The sequence below is a fragment of the Hippoglossus hippoglossus genome, chromosome 15, assembly GCF_009819705.1.
Source record: "Hippoglossus hippoglossus isolate fHipHip1 chromosome 15, fHipHip1.pri, whole genome shotgun sequence".
Taxonomy (NCBI): Eukaryota; Metazoa; Chordata; class Actinopteri; order Pleuronectiformes; family Pleuronectidae; genus Hippoglossus; species Hippoglossus hippoglossus.
Window position 1 is genome coordinate 15,254,503 of NC_047165.1, and position 21,212 is coordinate 15,275,714.

At 41.9% G+C, this 21,212-nt stretch overlaps 3 protein-coding genes across 4 annotated transcripts; 2 read left to right on the top strand and 1 right to left on the bottom strand.

Annotated features, from left to right (window-relative positions):
- Positions 1-860: 860 nt before the first annotated feature.
- LOC117775631 (uncharacterized protein C6orf118-like) lies at positions 861-5,591 on the top strand. Its single transcript, XM_034608965.1, has 11 exons — positions 861-870; positions 1,558-1,647; positions 2,200-2,786; positions 2,999-3,121; positions 3,588-3,647; positions 4,139-4,263; positions 4,416-4,477; positions 4,788-4,957; positions 5,095-5,148; positions 5,275-5,336; positions 5,455-5,591. The coding sequence occupies exons 1-11, from the start codon at positions 861-863 to the stop codon at positions 5,501-5,503; spliced, it is 1,392 nt and encodes a 463-aa protein (XP_034464856.1). The 3' UTR covers positions 5,504-5,591.
- A 435-nt stretch (positions 5,592-6,026) lies between these two features.
- Positions 6,027-10,891, top strand: pla2g12b (phospholipase A2, group XIIB). Of its 2 annotated transcripts, none has more exons than XM_034609522.1 (4): positions 6,027-7,674; positions 8,157-8,245; positions 9,043-9,208; positions 10,035-10,891. In XM_034609522.1, the coding sequence occupies exons 1-4, from the start codon at positions 6,744-6,746 to the stop codon at positions 10,151-10,153; spliced, it is 1,305 nt and encodes a 434-aa protein (XP_034465413.1). In that variant the 5' UTR covers positions 6,027-6,743; the 3' UTR covers positions 10,154-10,891. The 2 variants fall into 2 exon arrangements, with proteins under 2 accessions (XP_034465413.1, XP_034465414.1); XM_034609523.1 differs by having other exon boundaries at positions 6,028-7,674; positions 8,157-8,233; positions 10,035-10,276.
- Positions 10,318-20,391, bottom strand: oit3 (oncoprotein induced transcript 3). The gene is made up of 9 exons (XM_034609521.1): positions 20,260-20,391; positions 17,601-17,975; positions 17,408-17,518; positions 15,918-16,040; positions 15,687-15,809; positions 14,533-14,693; positions 13,969-14,381; positions 12,089-12,188; positions 10,318-11,921 (listed from the first exon to the last, which is right to left on the bottom strand). Exons 1-9 carry the CDS (start codon positions 20,315-20,317, stop codon positions 11,769-11,771), a joined length of 1,617 nt encoding a protein of 538 aa, XP_034465412.1. The 5' UTR covers positions 20,318-20,391; the 3' UTR covers positions 10,318-11,768.
- Positions 20,392-21,212: the final 821 nt, after the last annotated feature.

Below are 21,212 nucleotides of genomic sequence, written 5' to 3' on the forward strand. Positions count from 1 at the left end.
CGATCTCAAAGGTTTTTGTTGTGTCTTTCAATATGTTATATCATCATATAAACAAATTTGTAGCACATGGTACAAATATTCCTGTCTTTTTTTTTTATAATATACAGTATAGAGCAGGAAATGTTGTCGTCATCAACAAAACAAGCTCAGTTGGCAAGTTAATGCTTCAGCTCTCCAAGCATCCTCCTTCTAATCATCATTTCATCAAACGTTAGTGGACATCACAATGCAAGGCAACGCCATCATGTAGCCCTATTCATTTCAATGAAGCATAACATGTTACACTGTCTCTTCCCTCCAGCTCAGCTTTGCCATCTGGGTGCTTTCCTATTCTGGCCATTCCAGCCCCGAGGCTGAGTTTCACTCCTCTTCTCCTCTTCTTTTCGGTTTTCCAGCGCCGGCTTCACTCATGACTGTGTTTTTACTTGCACACAAGAAGCCAATCATTGGGAATAACCCGATTAAGATAATAGTTTGATGCAAGCATTTACAGGGTTTCCCCTACTACCAATGTTTACATGATTCATTTGGTAATTACTGTGTGCAAGGATTCGTCACAGGGAGATGTTTGGGAAAATAAGACAACTTGAGGCGGTATGTTGGTCAATAGTTTTTCCATATTAAAGAATTTACGGAGCACGGAGCTGTCATTTGCAGTGTTGGAAACCATTCTTCAACCTATTCACCTTGTATTGCCTCTGGATCCCCGGATCTTAGACAGGTCAGATGATCAGATGAACTCAGATGTTATTGACATCAGCAGCAGCAGCAATGATGAGTCGGCTGACTTGTAGACTGGTTATTCAGTCCCAGGGAGAGAGGGCGAGAGAAAGAGAGAGAGCGAGGGGGGGATGACTAAGATGAAGCCTGGTGAATGATTCATTGTGTGATCAGCTTCACTTTGTGTGTGAACACCCTTTCTATGAGACACCAGTCCTTAAAAGCATCATGCTCAACTGTTTATCACATGGTGACACTGTACTCTACTTATTTTATTTAACCAGAAGGTCACATTTAGATGCAATATCTCTTCTATCAGGGAGATCTGGTCAAGATGGGCAACAATGAATTAAAGAAGTTTCAAAAATAAATCACAAGCAGGGACAAATAACACAGATTGAAACATATAGGAATCCGTGGCTGAAACGAATAGTATAGAAAAGAAAAGGCACTTGTTAAAAACTATGACATTGTGTATGAAAACTAGTTTTAAAGACTTTTAAACGTGACAATGAGGGTAATGGTTCTTTTAGTCGGTTGTTTTGCAGCTTGTGTGGTGCTTGGAAAGTTTGGATTTCAAATAAACTCCACCTTGTCTGATTTTTGAATTCTTCAAGTGAATCAAACATATCAAATAATTGAAGCATAAAAATATATATATATATCTTCACGTGAGTGAGTTCAATAAGCCACAACAATTTACACTTGACTTGCTGTGAGTTTAGTAATTGCTCTTTAGGGTTTGTTCTTCTTCTTTTCTTTTAATTAATCCTTGGTCGTCTCTGCACTGCGTGTCAAACGTGTCGTGGTTTTCACCTCACTTTCTTGTCTCTGCAGGTTCACGTGAGATCACACGTAACTCGAAGCTCTTGGGTCCGATTATTAACGAGGCTCTAAACGCAACGCTTACGCGTGTCGGTCTCCTTGGTAACCGAGGAGAGGACAGACTGGGATGAAGGAAGATTTTCTGTCGCGATCCAAGATACAGTTTGATAACAGGTGGGATTATTATTTAGCTTTTCCCTATGTCCACTTTGTTTTCACGCTTCAGCTGCGCCTGAACAAATAAACTTAAATCACGCAGAAAGAAATACGACGCACATTTTGGCTCTGTGGTGTCTGACGAATGCGGAAGTGGTTTGTTTCAGAACTGTCTGGATTTACAATAGTTTCCTACAGTTTGTTTTCACGTGTTTCTGTTGGTAAAACATCAGATTATTATTTCAAAGTCACTCACCTGTTTCATTGTATGTTAGTTAATAGTTTTAATCAAAAGTTAATTAATTGGTGATTAATATATTTTGATGTCATTATTTTTTGTAATATTTTCTGTGTCAGTGCAGTTTATTTAAATTATCAATAGCTTAAGTCAATGGCAACATCTCAGTCCTGCTATTATGATTATGTATTTATAGTATATAATGTCTAGTACATGAGGTGATCACTTCTGTGAGTTTTTTAACAAACTCTCATGTCCAGATCCTGGGAGCTTCAGGGTCCACAGACTGCTGCAGGCTGCTGAGGCCGCTCAGAGGGCCGACACCCTGACCTTCTGCTCAGGTCATCTGGGGCCCCGCAGCCTGAACCGGCCTCATATGGACACAAAGCAGCCTTTTTGGAGGATGTCACAGAGCCAAGGAGAAACCCCAAAGCCTCTGACAGTCCAGCGGAGACAAATAAAGACACTGACCGATGTGAGGGACAAAGAACTGAGAGAGTCTCCCTCAGAGTTTACTGCCAGCACTGCTTTGGTAGAGTCTGAGGTGTTGGATTCGAGACAAGACCAGGCCACTGGTCGCTCATCACATGCAGGCGGAAGAGAAGATGGTAGTGTACCCAAGATGGTTCATTGTTCTTCAAACTCTGTGCCGTCCAAGCTGAGAGCTTCTTCCCAGAAAAAAGCTGACTCCTCATCCGATCCTGAAAAAAGCCATTTTAACCACGGAGAACTGAATAACAAAGACCATCTTAAGACAAAACAAAGGTTTGGGAGGGAATTTATAGCAAAGCAGGAACTCTGGGCTGGAAGAAATGTTGTAGAAATGCACGAGAGGAAGCTACAAAAGGTGAGATGCACACAAACTATCACCTTACACTTTCTTTTTTAACTTTCATTCTTTCCACTTTGTCCAGTTTTAATGAGATGGTAATTCTGTAACGTCCTCTCAATCCTCTTGCAGAAGGTGAATAAAGACATGCACAGATTCTCACGCACATTTTAACTTGCTAACGATGTGTGATGTGTGTGTATGTATGTGTGTGTTCCTGTCATATCCAGGAGCTGAAGAAGCTGTCAGTGCAGAGCTGGCCCAGCAGAGACCGCCTTGCGGTGTTCAGTGACGTCTTTGATGATGTATGTGAAAGCTCGCCAGTATTTGGACGCATCCTGAGGGAAATTAAGGTTTTTCCATTTCCTCTGTACCCACTAGCACATTTTTAGCATGTGCCATAAGACGTAATAGCGCTAAGAGAGAGTGAGTCCCTGGTGTAGCGTGTCGAAGTGGAACAACCACTGGACCCCAGTCAGGATGTGTCAGGTAGCAGGTTGTCAGAGGGCAACAGGTCCATTATCGTCATTCATAATAAATATGTCAGAGTAAGACAAGTTTTGTTCATTGCTTGGTATTCATATGTTGTAATGAGTAGACAGGTGGACATTATAATGCAGTCAAGGCAGGATACAACTATGTTGAACTTGTATTATGCTTTATTATAAACATGCATATCAAAAGAATACTAAGAACATAAAATGTAATAGTACCTAAAATATTACAGTAACTTGGGTGGCATATCTTAACACATTTCAATATCTCTACCCCACACATGTAATAATATAAATAAATATTGTTTATATTTTGATCTTCCAGACAGATTATGATTTGTATGTCAACCACATGATGGATTCCCAGTCTGCACCATGTGACAAGGTAAAGTAATCCGCCCATATATTCAGTATACTGTACATTTAAATAAAAATGTATTAATTAATAATTAATTAATTTAATAAAAAATTCAAATAAATTAAAAATTATTATGATATTGCAACATTTTTAAAGTAATATTAAAAAAACTGCACCTGTGGATCAGTGACATTTAAAAGGGTTCAAGATACAACTTACAACAAGGCCTGTCATTCATTTTCATGACAGTTTTAGGCCACATGTCCATTAGGAACTGAACTCATCTGTATTATATTTCCATCTATATTTCAATGTGAAGATCGTCATGAAGCAGGGACATAACTGACAGCCAAATAAGGTTTTTGGGGTTACATAACAGGAGTGATGCACATTTGAGACAATAAAACTTTCAACATAAGTGACAGGAACCTGACGTAGTTTTGCAGTAGTCACTAGCAAGCATTGCTCTTTGTGGCAAACAGTAATTCTTCTTCATTTGTTGTGTTCCTATGTTACAGTTGCTGAATATTTCACTTGAAGATCTTGGCAGATGCAAAGAAATGGAAGTGGAGCTGGATGAAGCTGAAAAAGAGGTTTGCAGGCTGGAGCAGGAGGCTAGGAGAGCTCTACAGGAGAATAAACGGTACTGCAAGGATCTCAATCCCCACACACACACACACACACACACACACACACACACACACACACACACACACACACACACACACACACACACACACAAACATATAGTTCATTCTATTAGTTTAAGCATATTTGTTCTTTTTTCTATCCCAGAGTCCGAAATGAATCACACAATGTTCCAGCTCTCACAGGCCCAGAGGACAGTGCCATGAAGAGTAAGTCTCAAGACTACATTGGTACATCTAATCATTGGTAAACCACATCCAAGCATTTGCTGTACTGTTTATTACCCTGCAGGGCAGCAGCACATTTGTTCAGTCTGTGGATAGACTGGGCAAATAATCACTTTGTCATGTCATCAGACATAAAGAGAGTGTTGTAGTGTCCGTGAGTCAGCTGTGACTTTATGATGTCTGCAGGGGTGTGTATGCACATAGATACAAACACACGTGTCCACATACATTAGTCGCTACAGTGCATTCATGTTTGTGCTCCTCTGTGTTTGGACAAATGCGTCACTGTCAGGCTTGCGGGACAGTGGGACCTCTTTCAGCCACGGTGACAGTGTCCAAGTCAAGAGGCTCCAGGTGTTGAACATGTGGAGGGAGATCCAACCGCTGGAGGAGGAGATTAAGGAAAAGCTGGTGTCCACTGTTACAACCACCGCCACTGAAAAACACATCAAACACCTAAAGGTGCTGGGAAATAGACTGCTTATCCTCCATTTTTCCTCCCTCTTAGAATATGTTGTCCTTTGCCCTCGTTCAGAAATAAAGTGCTAAGAATTATATAACCAAAGATAATATTTACCTCTTTTTCTGTTTTCCTCCAGTCAGACAGAGTGAGACTGATAGCGATAAACGACCGTCTGAAGGCCACCAACGAGGCAAGAGAGTTTGACCTTTTTCCTGCCACATCATCACATTTGTCAAACCGGTACACATTGTAAATGCATTTCCTGCTACATAACAGTGGGTGATTTTTTTTTTTTACCCTGTATTTTCCCCCGAAGAATCTGGAAAACAAAATCAACATGGTGCTAAATAGAGAGAAGTCAAGCAAGACCATAAGACGGTACATGTAATGTTGCACTTATGTCACAGCTGACTGCAGAACTTTGCTGTTGATTACAGAGATCATGTGCCTCTTTCTTATTTTCTTCTTCTCTCCTCTGTTCTGTGTTCACCAATAGGACACTGTGGAATGAACTACAGAGTGATCTACAGACAGAGAGTGAATAGCTTCATCAACAAGTAAACCAGAGAATCGTCCCTGGAGATTAATATTTCAAAGTCAGACAGTTTGAATTGGCTCAAGTGTAATGCATAATAAAAGTATTTAAAACAAGTTCATAATATTATTATAACACAATGTCCATTCAGTTTTCAATTGTTACTAATGAAACATCTTAACAGTATTTTGATGTTGTATTAGGCTGATGTGAAGTTAATATTTGCTACTCTATGCACGGTTGAATAGTTTGACCTCTAATGATGCAATATATTTAAAAACAGGATCATGCGTTTGTTAGTACATCTTTAATTTATGTTAACTAGTGATGTATTAAACTACTAGTAGCATACCATAGCTGTCATATTTAAGTAGTGTCGTATAAAGTATGATAAAATTAAAATATTCTGTATGGAGCCATGATGCAACAGGAAATTAGGACAACCTCTCTCATTTTTAAGCAACAGGAGGAAATAATGAATATTAATTTGCACAAGATGAAAAAGGCAGTGGAAGAAAAACTCCCTCATCAAAAATCACAGCTGGTATCAGAAAAACAAACCTCTCTCTCTTTTTCGGCAGGACAAACTATAATGAACAACAATTCAATTTCCAAAGCATTGGATGCACATTACAGTTCAGACACCAGAGGGCAGCAGGTACATATTTGAAAAGAGTTGTACACAGTGAATTCTGCATTGGAGCAAGCTAGTCAGAAAAATCCACCCAACAATATCTCGGCAAATGAACAAGAACATATTTAGTTGTGTATCTGTATTCTCAGAGCTGAAGTGTGACCTTTATCAAAACACACTGAAGATCATTTGAAGTGTGTGATATCTTGATGAAAGGTCACCGGCTGAAATGCCAGCATTCGAAATGTCGAGTATTAGAGTGAATACGAGGAGTTTTTAGTTTTTTCCAGGATCAAGTTCCTTGTGACTATTGAGTCATAAAATTCCAATTATAGCTTTGTGGATAAAACTGCATCCATTTAATGTGATGGAGAATCACAGGGAATGATTAGATTAGAAGAATAAGGGAAGAAGAGTTCTTGGATTGATAACGGGGTGACCTTTGCCCCTGACGTGATCGAGTGCCTCGGTGTTTGCTGGGACCTAATCACAGGTCAAAGTCTGCTCTCTGGCTGACAGAGACACCAGTGGCACAGTGTGTTTTTGTCCTCACTGCCTGACAACACCTCGTCCTGCTTGGAGCTTCCTCTGCCTGGATTGCCACCACTTCAACGCCATGCTGCTTCGGAATGTGGCCCTGCTCCTCCTCTGCACGTCTGTTGCCATGTGTGCCACTTTAGGCCACTACCTGGTTCAAGCAAAGGAGGTGGAGGAGGAGAAGACAGTGGAGGAGGAGGCCCCTGTTCTAAACTCAGCTGCTGTTAGTGATGGTGTTGTTGAAGCTGCCTCTGTGGATGCAGCTGAAGAAGATGTAGCTGCTGCTGCAGTGGAACCAGAGGATGATGCTCCTGCAGCTGAAGAGGTTGAAGAAATACTCGCAGTGGATCAACCAGCAGCTGACAACAATGAAGTGGATGTCCTCATAGCAGATGGTGCCGCTGCTGAAGAGCCGGAGGCAGACGGTGACGTGCCTGCCGGAGACACCCCTAATGAGGAGGCCCTCACTGAGGAGGCTGTCACCCAGGAACAACCTCCCCCGCGAGACAACCCTGCTGTGGAGGCCCTCACTGAGGAGGCTGTCACCCAGGAACAACCTCCCCCGCGAGACACCCCTGCTGTGGAGGCCCTCGCTGAGGAGGCTGTCACCCAGGAACAACCTCTTCCACGAGACACCCCTGCTGTGGAGGCCCTCGCTGAGGAGGTTGTCACCCAGGAACAACCTCCCCCGCGAGACACCCCTGCTGTGGAGGCCCTCGCTGAGGAGGTTGTCACCCAGGAACAACCTCCCCCGCGAGACACCCCTGCTGTGGAGGCCCTCGCTGAGGAGGTTGTCACCCAGGAACAACCTCCCCCTGAGGAAGAGGGGAATGAGATCACACCGGCCCAGACCAAGCGCTCCCTGGACAGACCCTCAGCTAATGAAGATGAAAGCAGTTGGGGCTTCAACTCGATTAGGAGTAGTTTCCAGACGATGCACGGATACTTTGACTCCCTGGTGGAGCTGGTGGGGGGTCACGATGGTGTGTGCCAGTACAGCTGCAGATACGGTAAGACCGAGGAGATCCCTCAAATTAACTTAGAGTTGAGTTACATAGAAAAAACAAATCTTTGGTGTCCTGGAGGAGGAAATCATTAAGGAGACACAGAGACAGATGGATGCTCAGGTTTTTCTAAAGTAGGACTTCCAATCATTATTGTGTTGTCCACATGCAATGTGTTAATTTGCTCAGCTGACTTAAACTCTCAGATTGAATCAATGCTTCTGTCAGTTTATCAACCACTAATGTCTCGATCTAAGATAACGTGCTCGGCCATGAAACTGATGATACTGAAACCTGCCTGTGCTCTGTTTATCAGTCTGTACCTACAGTTACCCAATCAATACTGATGTTCTCAAACAGAAGTTACATCTTATCTGTGAAGAGATGCACACCTAAGAACACAGATATCCTGTGACTGGGCGGACCTGATGACATTACTTTGTTCACGTTTACACATTCAGCTCACTTTTTTGGTTTTGTTCTTTTAGGAGAAAGTCCTCAGCCTCGTGCCGGCTACCAGATCCCGGAGCCCAACGGCTGCAGCTCGTCTCTGGTGGGATTCCAGGTGAATGAAGCTGTAGGTGGCCTGTTCGAAGCACCAACAGCCCAGAAATACACCATTAAACCCATATAATACATTTGTATTAGCACAACTAATTAGCAGGACAGGGGCAGATCCAGGGGTGGCCAGCTGAAATCTGAGGGGCTCCTAAAGTGCCCCTCTCCTGTCAGTATATATTAAATTTTTTTAACAAAATAGTTGTTTGCTAACAATACTAACAATAAATATGTCACTTTCGCATGAGTTCACATTATATGACTGGCTGGCGACAGGGGGTCACACACTACACGATCTTTCCCCAGGAGAACCCCCCCGACTGGTCTCCAGCAAAGAGACAGAGAATCTGGTGATCATCCTGCTATAGAATGACACATCCAGCTAGAGGAGATGATACTCTTCAGTGAACGCCAGTTGTAAAGAATAGAGAGCGGCTTGGGCAGGATGATTTTGTCCGAAACTGACCAAGCCCAAGAGAGAAAAAAATAAAGCACCCTGCCACCCTGAGCCCGACAAACATTCAGGTTTTTTTCTGTCCAAAGCCTGAGTCTGTGTTATCTCTTGCTCTCTGATTGGCTGGAGTTGGCTTGAGTCTTCTCAGATTCCGACAAGATTTCCAGCAGGTTGGAAATCTGATCGGAACGATGAACCTCCCAAATCTTGCCGAAGACTTAACACATAGTGAATTGAGCGACAATCAGGACATATAACTGACTGGTCTGTTTCAAATTGTGGCCCCTTTATGGCCCCTGATTTAGAAAAAGGCTAGATCTATTACTGCTGCACTGACACGATAAAGTTCTTTCTTTTCACAGCTCGACCTCGGGGTCCCCGTCATGACAAAATGCTGTGATCAGCTGGACATGTGCTACGACACTTGCGGCATGAGCAAGTACAACTGTGACGCTGTGTTTCGCTCGTGTCTGCTCGACATCTGCTCTGACCTCAGGAAGAGCCTGGGCTTTGTGTCGCAGGTACAAGGTGAGAAGTTTGCAACTAGTTACTTTTCTTTATTTTATTGTGTACTGTGGCAAAATATCCGTGGTGGACACTAACTAAGTACATTTACTCAAGTAGGTACTTGTACTTTATGTTTATGCAACTTTCTACTAAGGAAATGTTGTACTTTTGGCTCCACTACCATTGTCTTAGTTACTTTTCAGAAGTCAGTATAAACCATGTCTCCAGATGTGTTGATGTTGAATGTTTGTGATAAACTGAAGGATAAACTTTATGTTGAGAAAACTCAGAATCAACTCTTTAAAAACCTTTTGGATCAGCTGGAAAATGCGTTGTCATAAAAAACTGAAAACAGGCTGTTTTTCTGAGCTCATGAATAGTTGACATGGTTCCTCTAGACATATGTAGATCTAATAGAATATTATGTATAAACGACTCAACAGTAAATATAGTAGTTCAAGGGAGAGAGAAACAACTTTAGCAGTAACAACATATACGAAGCAGCAATATGAATCCAAAAAACATCAGAAAGAATGGCAGAACATTAAAGTGCACTTTTATTTTTCATACTTGAAGTATGAAAAGTATAAGTTTAAAGTAACTTAAAATAACAGTAGTAAAGTACATCTTACTTCAATACTTTTACTCAAGTAAGGTTTTGAATGTGGGACTTTTACTTGTAGAGGAGTATTTTCAAAGGATCTGAATACTTCTCTACCACCGCAAAAATATATATGGTGTTATGAATATGATCATCAGCAAGAACATCCCATACAATTCTGTGTATTAACTCTGCCTCCCTTCTTTTTACCTCTTTCTTTTGTCCCTCTCTCTCTTCTTCTCCCAGCCTGTGACTCCATGGCAGAAGTCCTCCACAACACAGTGGGCACTCTGGGCTGCAGGCCCTACATGAACAGCCAGAGGGCAGCGTGCGTCTGCGGGGACGAGGAGCGGGATGAACTGTGATACAGAAAACTATGGAGGACCCCTGCATGGACACTTTCACGGGCAAATAACCAGACTCATTAGCGGCAGATTATTCTGGGTATTTATAGTTTTCTCTCTCAAAGTGGAGATATTTCTCATGAGTCAGAGTTTTAAAGAAAAGACATACATGGAAAATGCAGATGAACAGTTTCTTTGGTTTTATTCATAGAAATTACGTGTCTGGTTGTGACTTTCAGAATCTTAATGAATCACTCATGCATATTACACTCTCCACACTTCATTTTCATTTCATTTTTAGGCCATATTTTGGTCTCTATGACTCCATTACCATAAATTACTCCAAACAAATTTCCTGATGGGGAGGATATTGCAGTTGGATTAATTTGGTTTAGACAGAAACACACAGGATCATTATTATGGCACATGTGGTTCATTGGGTGCTGCTATTTGACTTTTATTACATTAGTTTGGTCAAACCTCAAATCTAAGTCAGATAAAATGTGACGTCTATTACAGTTATACTGAGTTAATGTTGGGTGTAAGTTATTTGTATGTTATTTGTTATTTTGTATGAATAAATACACAACTAATTGCAGATTAACTGACGTGATTAATTCTAGATTAACTGTCAGGGTGATGAAGCAGGGAGGTGCATAATTTCCAGGCACGGCGCTCCGAAACATCTCTTTTCCACCATGCTGTAATGTGTGACATGCTCCCCAGCCAGTGATTATACAGAGCAGATGAGTCCAACAACAACAAAAGAAGCATCTTTGGATGTATCACATATATTTTTCCAAATCAGTGATGATGTGAAATATAAACCACTTTCAAAAATCCACTAAATCTTTAAGCCATAATCAAGCCTGAGAAATGCCTGAAAGTGTGACCCAGAAAAACATCCTTCATGCTGCAGTTGTTACAAATGAACTGTGGCCCCTCAGAATGATTTCTAATAGAAATGCCATTCACTCTAATGTCAGTAAATTGTGCTGCCAGGCAAACTGGATGAGACGCACAAACTCGGATGCATTAAATAGAAATTGAGTGATCGAGAGTGATGTGAGGGACACTGGAGGTGGAGAAGAGACGAGTGTGTATATCTGCATGTATATGTGTATATGTGGGGTTTTAAATGATACTCTGTGTCTGTGTGTACATACCAAATAAAATGAATCTCCTGGCTTGAGCAACTGGGTTGAATATTGGGGAGTTAAAGTCAAATATATATATACAATTATTATTTCTTACCAATTAATAATCGCTAGAAATACCATAGAAAATAATTGAAGTAGTTTATCAGTATGATGAAGTTTAGTATGATGACGTTTAGTATGTCCACACTGACAAATATTTATATGTATATGTCCACAGGTGACAGGGTGAATTTCAACAGGTTAAAAAAAATGTAAGAAATTAGCGTGAACTAGTGCATTTCTGGGACTGTGAACTTCAAATTCAAAATTGGAAGTTACGAGCGTTAACTAGTTCATTTTAATCTTTAAGAACTGAACTTTGACCTTTCTCTTTTTTTGTGAACTTTGAACAAAACTGGATACAACCCTCCCGCCTGACGATATATAACGTTCTATATGCTGCTGGCCTGTTCTCATGCTGTGTATTAGCATCATGACTAAGGCAGGATGAAGATCGGGCCTCCAGTGAGCGTGTGCTGCTCCTGAGGGTCACTGGTCCGCGCCGCCCGTCGGACACGTCCTCGACAGCGCTGAGCACAGCGGGAGTCTCCTGTCCCGCACACCAACACCTGACAGTGGAGGAACACTTGCTGTAAACAGAGGAAACAAAGAATATTTACAGCAGAGATAGAGAACAATGCCATGTGAGGATACTGCTAATTCACTTCAGTCCATGGGTAAAGTCTTAATATTATACAGACATACGCCCACACACACACACTTGCCGCCTGGCTCCCAGCATGCTCGTTGTACTCACTTGGTTGTCCTTGCCAATGAACTTGAAGACGGGGACCTGGAAGTGTTTGGAGAGCTGGTCCTTTGACGTGTACTGGGTCACCGCCTCATCAGAGATGCACCTGAGCAGGGAGACAAAGAGGGGACATTCGATTCAATCTGATTTGTATCGCGCCAAATCATAATATACATCACCTCAAGGGACTTTACATAATAAGTATAGAGAAACCCAACAGTTCCCACAATGAGCAGCACTTTGGCGACTGTGGAGAGAAAAAACTCCCTCATTTAGTGGGAGAAACCTCGAGCAGAACCAGACTCAATGTGGGCGGCCGGTTGAGGTGAGCAGGGGAAAATGGGAAGGAGAGGAGAGATGGGTGGGAGGGGGAGGAGAAGATAGAGAGAGACCAGGAACAGTATCGCACCATCAGTTTTCAGCTCTGACTAGTTATAATGAAAACAATAAGAGTGTAAAGATGTTATTAATGATAGATACAGCCATATAGGCAGGTGAGATCTCAACACAGTGCTCAGTGACCTGTATGTATTTCTAACAAGCCACTTCATTGAGTTTAGCCGGTCCAAGGCTTTGAAACTCGGCTGTATTCTAATAGGAAATCCTGACAACAGATCACAGCCCCGCTCTGTCTTGGTGTCCAGGGAGCTGCCCGATCAACTCTTACTCTGGATCAAGGGACGAAATGGTTTGCCAGAAGTAAGTGTTCCCCAGATAACGAGGCCGTTTCGATTTTTCTACCCAAAAACATAATTGTTTTCTCTCCACATTAATCAGAGTATGAGGCCAGTGGCATTTTTCATTTGACATTGCCTTCAAGGAGTGGCGATTTCCTGTCCTATAACTGTCAAGCAGCTGTTGCTGAGGCTTTGTCCAAACACCGCAGCCAGGTCGGATCCATGACATTTATTATAAGAATTATTAATGTTGCACAACTACAAGGGATTCTGGTGTTTATGGGAAAATATTAAAAAGTCATACTTCAGCAGTTTTTTTGTGTCTGCATAAGCAGGACACTTTATAGGGTAGGTTAATCCAAATATTAAAAAAGCACTTATTTTAGAACAGAACCATGCAGTTTTATTTTTAGTTGTTCAGGTTATTTACTGAGATTTAATAATACGATGGAGGTCGAAGGGGTTTCATCGGTGGAGCTCACAACATTGTCAAATTACATTTTTAAAATGATAAACCATGTGTGTCCAGAAGTAAAGTACACGTACCATGTCTGAAAATGTACAATAACTTATATACACAGTTGTCACTTTGATTTTATACTTACTTCCTCTAATTTATATAGTACTGTATAATTTTTTTTCCCATATTTAGCTCTTTTACTTAATTTAAATGTTCCTCTCCTTTTTCTCTTTTTCTTTCTCTATATTCTCAATGACTTTGCTCTTATTGCACTGCAGAGCTGACCTGTGCTTCTTGTCCAACACTGACCAACTCCATTGACCCTGTGTTAACTTACATATCACAAATAAAACTTGAAACTAATATATGTACGAGTATTAGAGCCATATTGTAGAAAACAACAATTGTGATATTTTTGAGAATAAAGTTGTAATTTAATGAAGAAAAAAGTCAAAATCTCAGAATTGTTTTCTAAGATATTTGGCCCTAAACTCTATTGTAGTAATAGGAGCTCATTGTCGAAGATTATGGAGAAAATATTTTCCTCAAATTTTTAATTATATTTTCTTTATAGTCTTGAAATCAAAAAGAAATAGGAATTGAAATAGGTATAACATGACCCATCACTGTCTTAGTAGTAGATACTTATTTTTAGGAAAAAGTGCATCACACTTCAAGTAAAAACAGTAACACATGTAAATGATGATGTCAGGATGAGTTGTGGCCTCTCAACAGATAAAACTATTCACCCATCTTTGATGAGGTAATACTTGAGAGCCTGGTCAGCTTTGGGGCCTGGTGTGGCAAAGCAGCTCTCCACCAACGCAGAGAGACCCTCCAGTCTCTCTTTGGGCTCCACCCCGAAGAACAGGGAGTCGTGCAGGCGGAGCTGCGGCGGCGTGTGGTAGGACTCTGAGAACTCAGCGTTCTTGAAGAGCTCCAGGGAGAAGGGGAAGACGCCCTCGCTGTGGCCTGCCAGCTGCAGGGCTGAGCTGCGCAGACTTGCCTGGTATCCGTCCGACACGTGGTACTCCCTGGGGAACTCGCAGGTGACTGGGAGCACCAACTTGCTGGTGCGGACGATCAAGTCTCTGCTGCTACCGGGGCTGCTCTTGGGAAGGCCTGTCACCAGGTTGGTCCCCACAATCTTGTCGTCTGTCACCTGAGGGTCAACATTCACCTCACTTTTAATAGCTTTCCCACCGACAGCCTCACACAACACACTTCTGAAATACACTGAAATTAAAATTGAATTATTCCCTTAACTGTTGAGGCCTGTGCACATTCAATAATTCCAACTTAACATCTCTGACCTCCACCGTGGTGCCGCAGGTCTTCAGGCTGAAGTTGAGATTGATGTGTGTGCCGTTGGAGACGCCTCGACAAGACGAGTTGGACAGGAAGAGCTCCAGTCCTTCTACAAGGTCCTTAGGGACTGACACGGTAATAGAGCTGGACTCACACTGGACTGGCACTGCAGGAAAGAAACATGTATCATGACACGGTGCATGGATGTAATAACAAGGGCCAGCACCACAGCCATGGGACTGGATGAAAACATAATGCACAACATGAACTACAGCTGTATAAAAAACTGTAAAAGCAAAGATGGAGAGGCAGTAAAGAAAAATTAAGAAATATTTAAGTGACAGAAAAACTAAATTATATCAGCCTGACTCTTACCTAAAATATTGGATTTGTTGATTTTGTTTCAACTAAATTAACATTTTGAATATTTCTGTAAGAGTGGTAGCAAGATGATTAATCAATTACTTGATTGATAAATGAGTTCAGTCATGTCTTAAGAAAAACTTCCAAACTTCACCAGCTCCAGCCTCTTACATGTGATGGTTGGCTGTTTTTCATGAGTTTAACTAAACTTCCGCCACGGACCCCGTCTGTTTGTTTGTTGGTTTGTCTGTAAGCATGATTATGCAAAAACTACTGGACCAATTTCCACAAAACTTTGTGGAAGAATTAGGTATGGGGTGAAGGAAGAACCCATTCAAGATGTTCCTCTTTTGTTAACATTGTGAGATATAATGGATTAGTTGATCAAAGGAAAATTAATCTGCAGTAATTTTCTAAGATTGGATTCAATATCAAAGCCTCTTTTTGGCCAAATGACTAAATGGATGGAGTGTCTCATTTCCTGAAAAGGAGGACTGTAGCAAAGTATTGATCAGTCGTCTTATCATCAGTCCAGTTATCCACCGCTAATATAATCCTCCCTGAAAGATAAATAATCAGCATTATGTTAGAAATATAAGTTACGGCCTGAGGGAAATCCATTCTAGTCAAATCTCTACTATCCGGAGCGTCCTTTCAGATTAATGCAAGCATGTAACTAAGATTCATCTTGCTTCACTGTGTGATTGATTATCTAACTGCAGCATCTACCTTTCTAACACACACACACACACAGACACACAGACACACACACACACACACACACACACACACTCACCCTGACACGTGCGTTTATCCTCTCCCAGCTCCAGCCCTCTGGGGCAGTGGCACTGATAGGAGTCCAGCAGCGAGGAGCAGCCGTGGGTGCAGCCTCCATTGTTCACGTGGCAGCCTGCTATCTCTGCACAAGGCCACACGGAGAAAAGAAAAAGACATTGAAGAACACAGTGTGCTCCCCTGATTGGTTTAACTATCTCAGCTGCGGTGTCATATACAAATATAATTGTACCTCTGCAGTGGTGTCCGTCCTCATCCAGCACGCGGCCCGGCCCACACTCACAGCGCCTGGACCCCTTGGTGTTCACACACAACTCGGCACAGCCGCCATTGCCCTTCTCACACTCATTCACATCTGAACACAGGACATGCAAAACACCGGGGCCAGATATTATCAGCAGATGAGTCTTGTTATAATTGACTGAGTACCAGGTGGATGGAGTTTATTACCGCAAAGGCAATTCACTTAGTGTTTCAGGAAAGAGGAGGATAAATCAACTTAAAGGACTTCAAAACAGATTTCATAATACTGAGCAGAACTGGTAAAAATATATGTGTTGATATGATGGATTACATAAAAGGAGAGAAAAGAGTGAGAGTGTGACACAGTGAGGAGAAAGAGGGAGTGAGTATGGAGAGAAGAGAAAGTTGTTTCTGAGACAGGGAGAGGAAGATTTGGTTGATGGTTGAATAATGAGATAATGTCAGTTCTCAAGCTGGCTATAGGCTCCCACTGCACGCTCGTCACCCATCATTAGGTGGACCATCCCACACACACACACACACACACACACACACACACACACACACACGCTCATAGGTCTTGTTTGGGGACATTACCTTCATATCCTGGAGACTTAACCTACACCAAAACATATCCACTACACTTCTGCAACTGAGTAAAGAGAGATGAGTAATACCTAGACCACACACACACACACACACACACACACACACACACACACACACACACACACACACACACACACACACACACACACACATTTACAGAATATGCCCATAGGCATGAGATGAAATGGCTGTAGTAGAAGTCATGAGGTTGTGGTATACTGGAGTGATGTTTGTAAGGGGAACAGACACTGGAGGAGCTAATTTGAATATGATTTGATTTTAATGTAAAAGTATTCATTCACGTCAGCTAGTGTGTGAAAGATAAATAGTCAAGCAGGAATCTTTCTAAAAGCAGGGGCGTTACAGAAGGGTGGGCTACATGTCAACACAGCTCACCTGTATCAAACGAAATTTCTGTAACATCCACTATTCATATCCACTTTTATATCATTAAAAGTTAAATAATATCCATTTAAAAATCAATTCAAATGAAGGTGATGGATGGTGCTGACGGAGTGATAAGGATGCTGATGAAGACTGTGAGGTGCAGTTGAAAGCTCCAGAAATGCTGCCGTCAGAGCTATGTAAAAATATCTCTATGCACTTTGCTGTTTGCACTAATCACTTGATCCTATTGGTTGTTTTCGTCTTTACTAGTTCTGCCCCATTATGAAGTCAAGTAAACGTGGATATTTGAAGAAGAAAAACATGAAAACATGAACGTAATTGTCAAAATAATAGGTGATGACTTGACTCTTATTGTTTTTCTGAAACCTTTTCCAGCCTGTCCGTCCCCTGTTCTCTCTTCTTATCTTTGACTGTTGCACAATTTATCTGTCCCCTCTCTTCCTCCCTGTGTTTCTGTCTCACCCAGGCACGTTTGTCTGTCCGGTCCCAGCTCAGTTCCAGGAGCACAGCGGCAGTCCGACTCCGGACAACTGGGACCTGCACAGTCCTCCTCATCGCAGATATCATAAAAATCTGTGGAACATACATGCAGGACAGGGAAATGAAAACCAATGCAAATTCATGATTTTAATATTTTTACATATCATACACTCACGGCCACAGTACACGTGGAAGCAGACTGTGGGTCTTGGCAGGCGGTACACAAAGTATCCCCCGACGCAGGCCTTCACGTCTGCACTGGCATTCCACTGGCAGCAGTTGTCGTTGAAGCTGGCACACACTTGGAGAGTGATAATGCCGTCATTGGGTTGAGGGTGGCTGCCGTTGAGCCAGACGGGAGCGTGGGTGCCACAGTGATTCTCAGGGACGCAGAAGGTGGGCATGGCATCTCCGGCCATGCCAGTGAAGCGGTACCATTCACCGGACATGTGGCTGTCACACTGCGGCACGCCGGAGGACTTGTTGACGTGGTAATCTGTGTTCCTCCAGGGTTCATTCAGGCTGATGTAGGCCGAGCACGGGTCCAAGGCTGAGGCAAGAGGGTGGGATGAGAAAAATGGAACAAGAAAAAATATAAACATGATGTAAATGGGCGTTGTAAAATAGGTCAGAGAGGAACGGCTGGACAATGAGTGGGAACACAGTGCAGTCACAGAGAGTAACTCTATGAGGAGCTGGTGGGGCCCTGTCTTTTTTTTCCACATAAAACAACATTTACAATAAATATGACCATTTGTTAAGATTTTGTATTTTCTAAGCTTTTTTTGAAGAACACTTGCTTAACCAAGGAACCACTGTTAATATATTCAATGATGTGTGGCTTTGCTCAAAGTTATAGAGTTTACAGTGAACTTAAACGTGCGCCTCACTGGATGTTGGACATTGGTCCCTCTGTGTAATTTGTGGCCTTTATTTGGCCCCTGATTTAGGAAAAATCCTACATATGCCACTGCTGGGGGAGAGACGAGGTACACTCTGGACAGGGCCGACATACAGAGACAAACAACCGTTCACGTAAATATTTACCTCTTCAATTCAGAGTCTTCAGTGAATCTAATCCCAATCTGCATGAACATGCAAACACCACACAGAAATAAACTCTCTGAAATAACATTATCTGCATGGCTAAATACCATTAGATGTGATTCTGTGTGTTATTTTAAAGAAATGACCCTTTATTAGTGACGCTAATTTCAGGAAACACCATTAGTTACTTTGGGGAGGTTTAAAATGTCAGCTCAGTCCATAGACAAGCTATAAATCGTCTCTTGTGCCGTAAATCAAACATTTGGAACTCCATGATGAACTCTAACACAGTCAATTCTAATTGAACTAAAAGTCAACAAACCGTCCACAAACGGCTCTTTGTCCTGCACCTTCTGTCTGTGGTGACTCTTTTCACTACGGCCGGATTGTGCCAAATCAGGAGAACAACTGAACGAGCAGAAAAAACGAGGTGCAGCAAAACAATCAATGGCCTCTCTCTTCTTCAGGCCCTGTCAACAGTGTAATTAAGAGGTGGATGTGAAACAAATTGAAAAGAAGAAGACATGAGCTGATGATGGTGATGTGCAAAGTGGGCCAGGGAGAGAGAGTCGTCTGGGATGAAGACACAGCAGGAGGGGGAGCAGCTCGACAGCAAAGCTTCTTTTGTGACAAGCCAGAGCCAGGAAACATGAGGGCGAGCAACCAGAACATTTAGTGACACTTTAGTGGAGCAGTAACCACCACTACAACTTTATAGGCTTTCCATTTAGTTGGATTGCTCTGCATAGACATCCCATATTAACACTGTTACTCATACGTTGAACGAAAAATAACTTTCTGTGTGACCACTAATGGACTTGACATTTACCATGACAATAACTGTTCCTCTTCCTGTAGCTAAAGTAAACATGAAAACACACAAACACGTACTCCACATTACGGCGAGTCAAATTAACTGATAGCACCTTGGATCTTGAAAGCTACGTAAACACATTTGTGTGCCATGGGACAAATTTTACGACCATAAATGATTTAATCCACTAATGGACAAGTCCGTCTTGTCACAACCTGCTGCTCCAGTAAAAGCAGAGGGATCAATCCGGGGACTCACAGAATAAACGACCGGTTTTGGAGACGTACAACTGAGGGGGGCAGAGGACACAGCTGACTCATGTGGGTGTATGTAAATGGAGGCGTTAAATCTTCCAGATGGAGCTTGAATATCTTAATTTGGCTATTAAGGGAATGTTGTGGCGGCGTTTTACTTGTGTCAGACGCCTGCATCTTATCTGTGCAGATGAAGATGAAGATGATGAAGACTCAACCTTATTGTTCTTATTATTGTTGCAACAACAATAATGTTAATAACAATACTTATAAGATGGTGATGTTCTCTATTTATCTTGTCCTCAACGAAATCGTACTCAAACAACAGATCAGTGATCTAATCCTGCAAAAAAGTAGTCCCCATTTTTCTACAATCCAATACACTGTATCTTTTTCTTCTGTGTCATTATTGTTTTTTGCATCAATCCCACATATTCATCTTGCTGCTGTGGATGCGGGATCAATTTTGTATTAATCCACAGTTTAGAATGGTCCCAAAGAAATACATTCAATACCCAGCAACTTTAGGAAAATGTACATATTTATTTATTTAATTCTCAAAATTGGTCTTTTCGTTGGATTTGTAAACAAAAGAGTATAGTCTCTGCTGTATCCTTTAATCTATAGTAAATAGGAAAGGAAAAATAGATTAAACTCAAACTCAGTACAATAAATAATCTTAAAACTAGGAAATGCTACTCAGGAAATTTTGCACTCACCTTTACCTGCAACAGCAAGAAGCTCCTGCAGCAGACTGATCATCACCAGAATAATCATGTTGTGTTTATATTTAAATCAAAGATACCAGGAGCTCAGTGTGGATGTTTGTGTGTGTGCAGCCTCTCTGGTTCCTCCTCAGAGGAAGTCTGTCTTTAATAGTCACCTCTTATCTGCATGTGTCATATTGTCATGTCTCTTTCTCACCTTGACCTTTCACCTACTGCTCCCCAAATCCAGTAACAGGACGGACAATCCTCCTATTGTTTCATACAGAACACTCCTCATATTCCACTCCAGTGTTTTTTTTTTTTTTTTTGCTATCATGCTGAGAAAAAGTGTGTGTGGGGTTTATCACACGTCTAAATGTCTATCTCGTTTTTTCTTATCCTTTGTGATTTAACGGGCATGAAAATATGAGCAATGATCTAATCTCCAGAAGCATTAAACCGATCTAATTAATCTGCTTAGTGTCGTGCTGGAGCCTCCTTCACTTCAAGGATCGGCGGGGTCTGCACAGTCAGGATTTACCAGAGTTGACTGAGACCCTTGGCGAGGACACGCTGTGCTAGTGGAGTAAACGTGTTCTCATCTAGCTCATTACTTGACTACCATGTACAAGGCCTGAAGCTTCATTTAGAAACTGTCCACACTAACCTGACGCTTGCACTTTTTACTACTTATATGTAATTAAATCAATGGAGGCATTAATCCAAAAGGCTTTTCAGGTGGAACACACCATTCTTTCTTTGGGATTAAGTTAGGCCTCATGGCGGCAGGCCTTCACAGCGCAGGCAGATTCAATCAGCACCATGCGTGGTAGTAAAGTCACACAGAGCCTACTGTATATAGTTATGTTTTTATCATCTCCCTTCATTTTCCATTTTGTCTAACTTTGCTCTAAATTTCAGCTCAATGTGGTTTTCAGAGTTTGGATTTGTGAGTAAACTTTTAT

Excerpts from the sequence above, each read along its gene's own strand:
- LOC117775631 (XM_034608965.1), top strand. Across the intron at positions 4,478-4,787 it reads AGAGGACAGTGCCATGAAGA|GCTTGCGGGACAGTGGGACC; the intron begins GTAAGTCTCAAG and ends CGTCACTGTCAG. Across the intron at positions 5,337-5,454 it reads TCAAGCAAGACCATAAGACG|GACACTGTGGAATGAACTAC; the intron begins GTACATGTAATG and ends GTTCACCAATAG.
- pla2g12b (XM_034609522.1), top strand. The coding sequence starts at position 6,744 with ATGCTGCTTCGGAATGTGGCCCTGCTCCTCCTCTGCACGTCTGTTGCC. Across the intron at positions 7,675-8,156 it reads CCAGTACAGCTGCAGATACG|GAGAAAGTCCTCAGCCTCGT; the intron begins GTAAGACCGAGG and ends TTGTTCTTTTAG. Across the intron at positions 9,209-10,034 it reads CTTTGTGTCGCAGGTACAAG|CCTGTGACTCCATGGCAGAA; the intron begins GTGAGAAGTTTG and ends TTCTTCTCCCAG.
- oit3 (XM_034609521.1), bottom strand. The coding sequence starts at position 20,317 with ATGATTATTCTGGTGATGATCAGTCTGCTGCAGGAGCTTCTTGCTGTT. Across the intron at positions 15,810-15,917 it reads GGACGGACACCACTGCAGAG|AGATAGCAGGCTGCCACGTG; the intron begins GTACAATTATAT and ends GGCCTTGTGCAG. Across the intron at positions 14,382-14,532 it reads CCTGCGGCACCACGGTGGAG|GTGACAGACGACAAGATTGT; the intron begins GTCAGAGATGTT and ends GTTGACCCTCAG.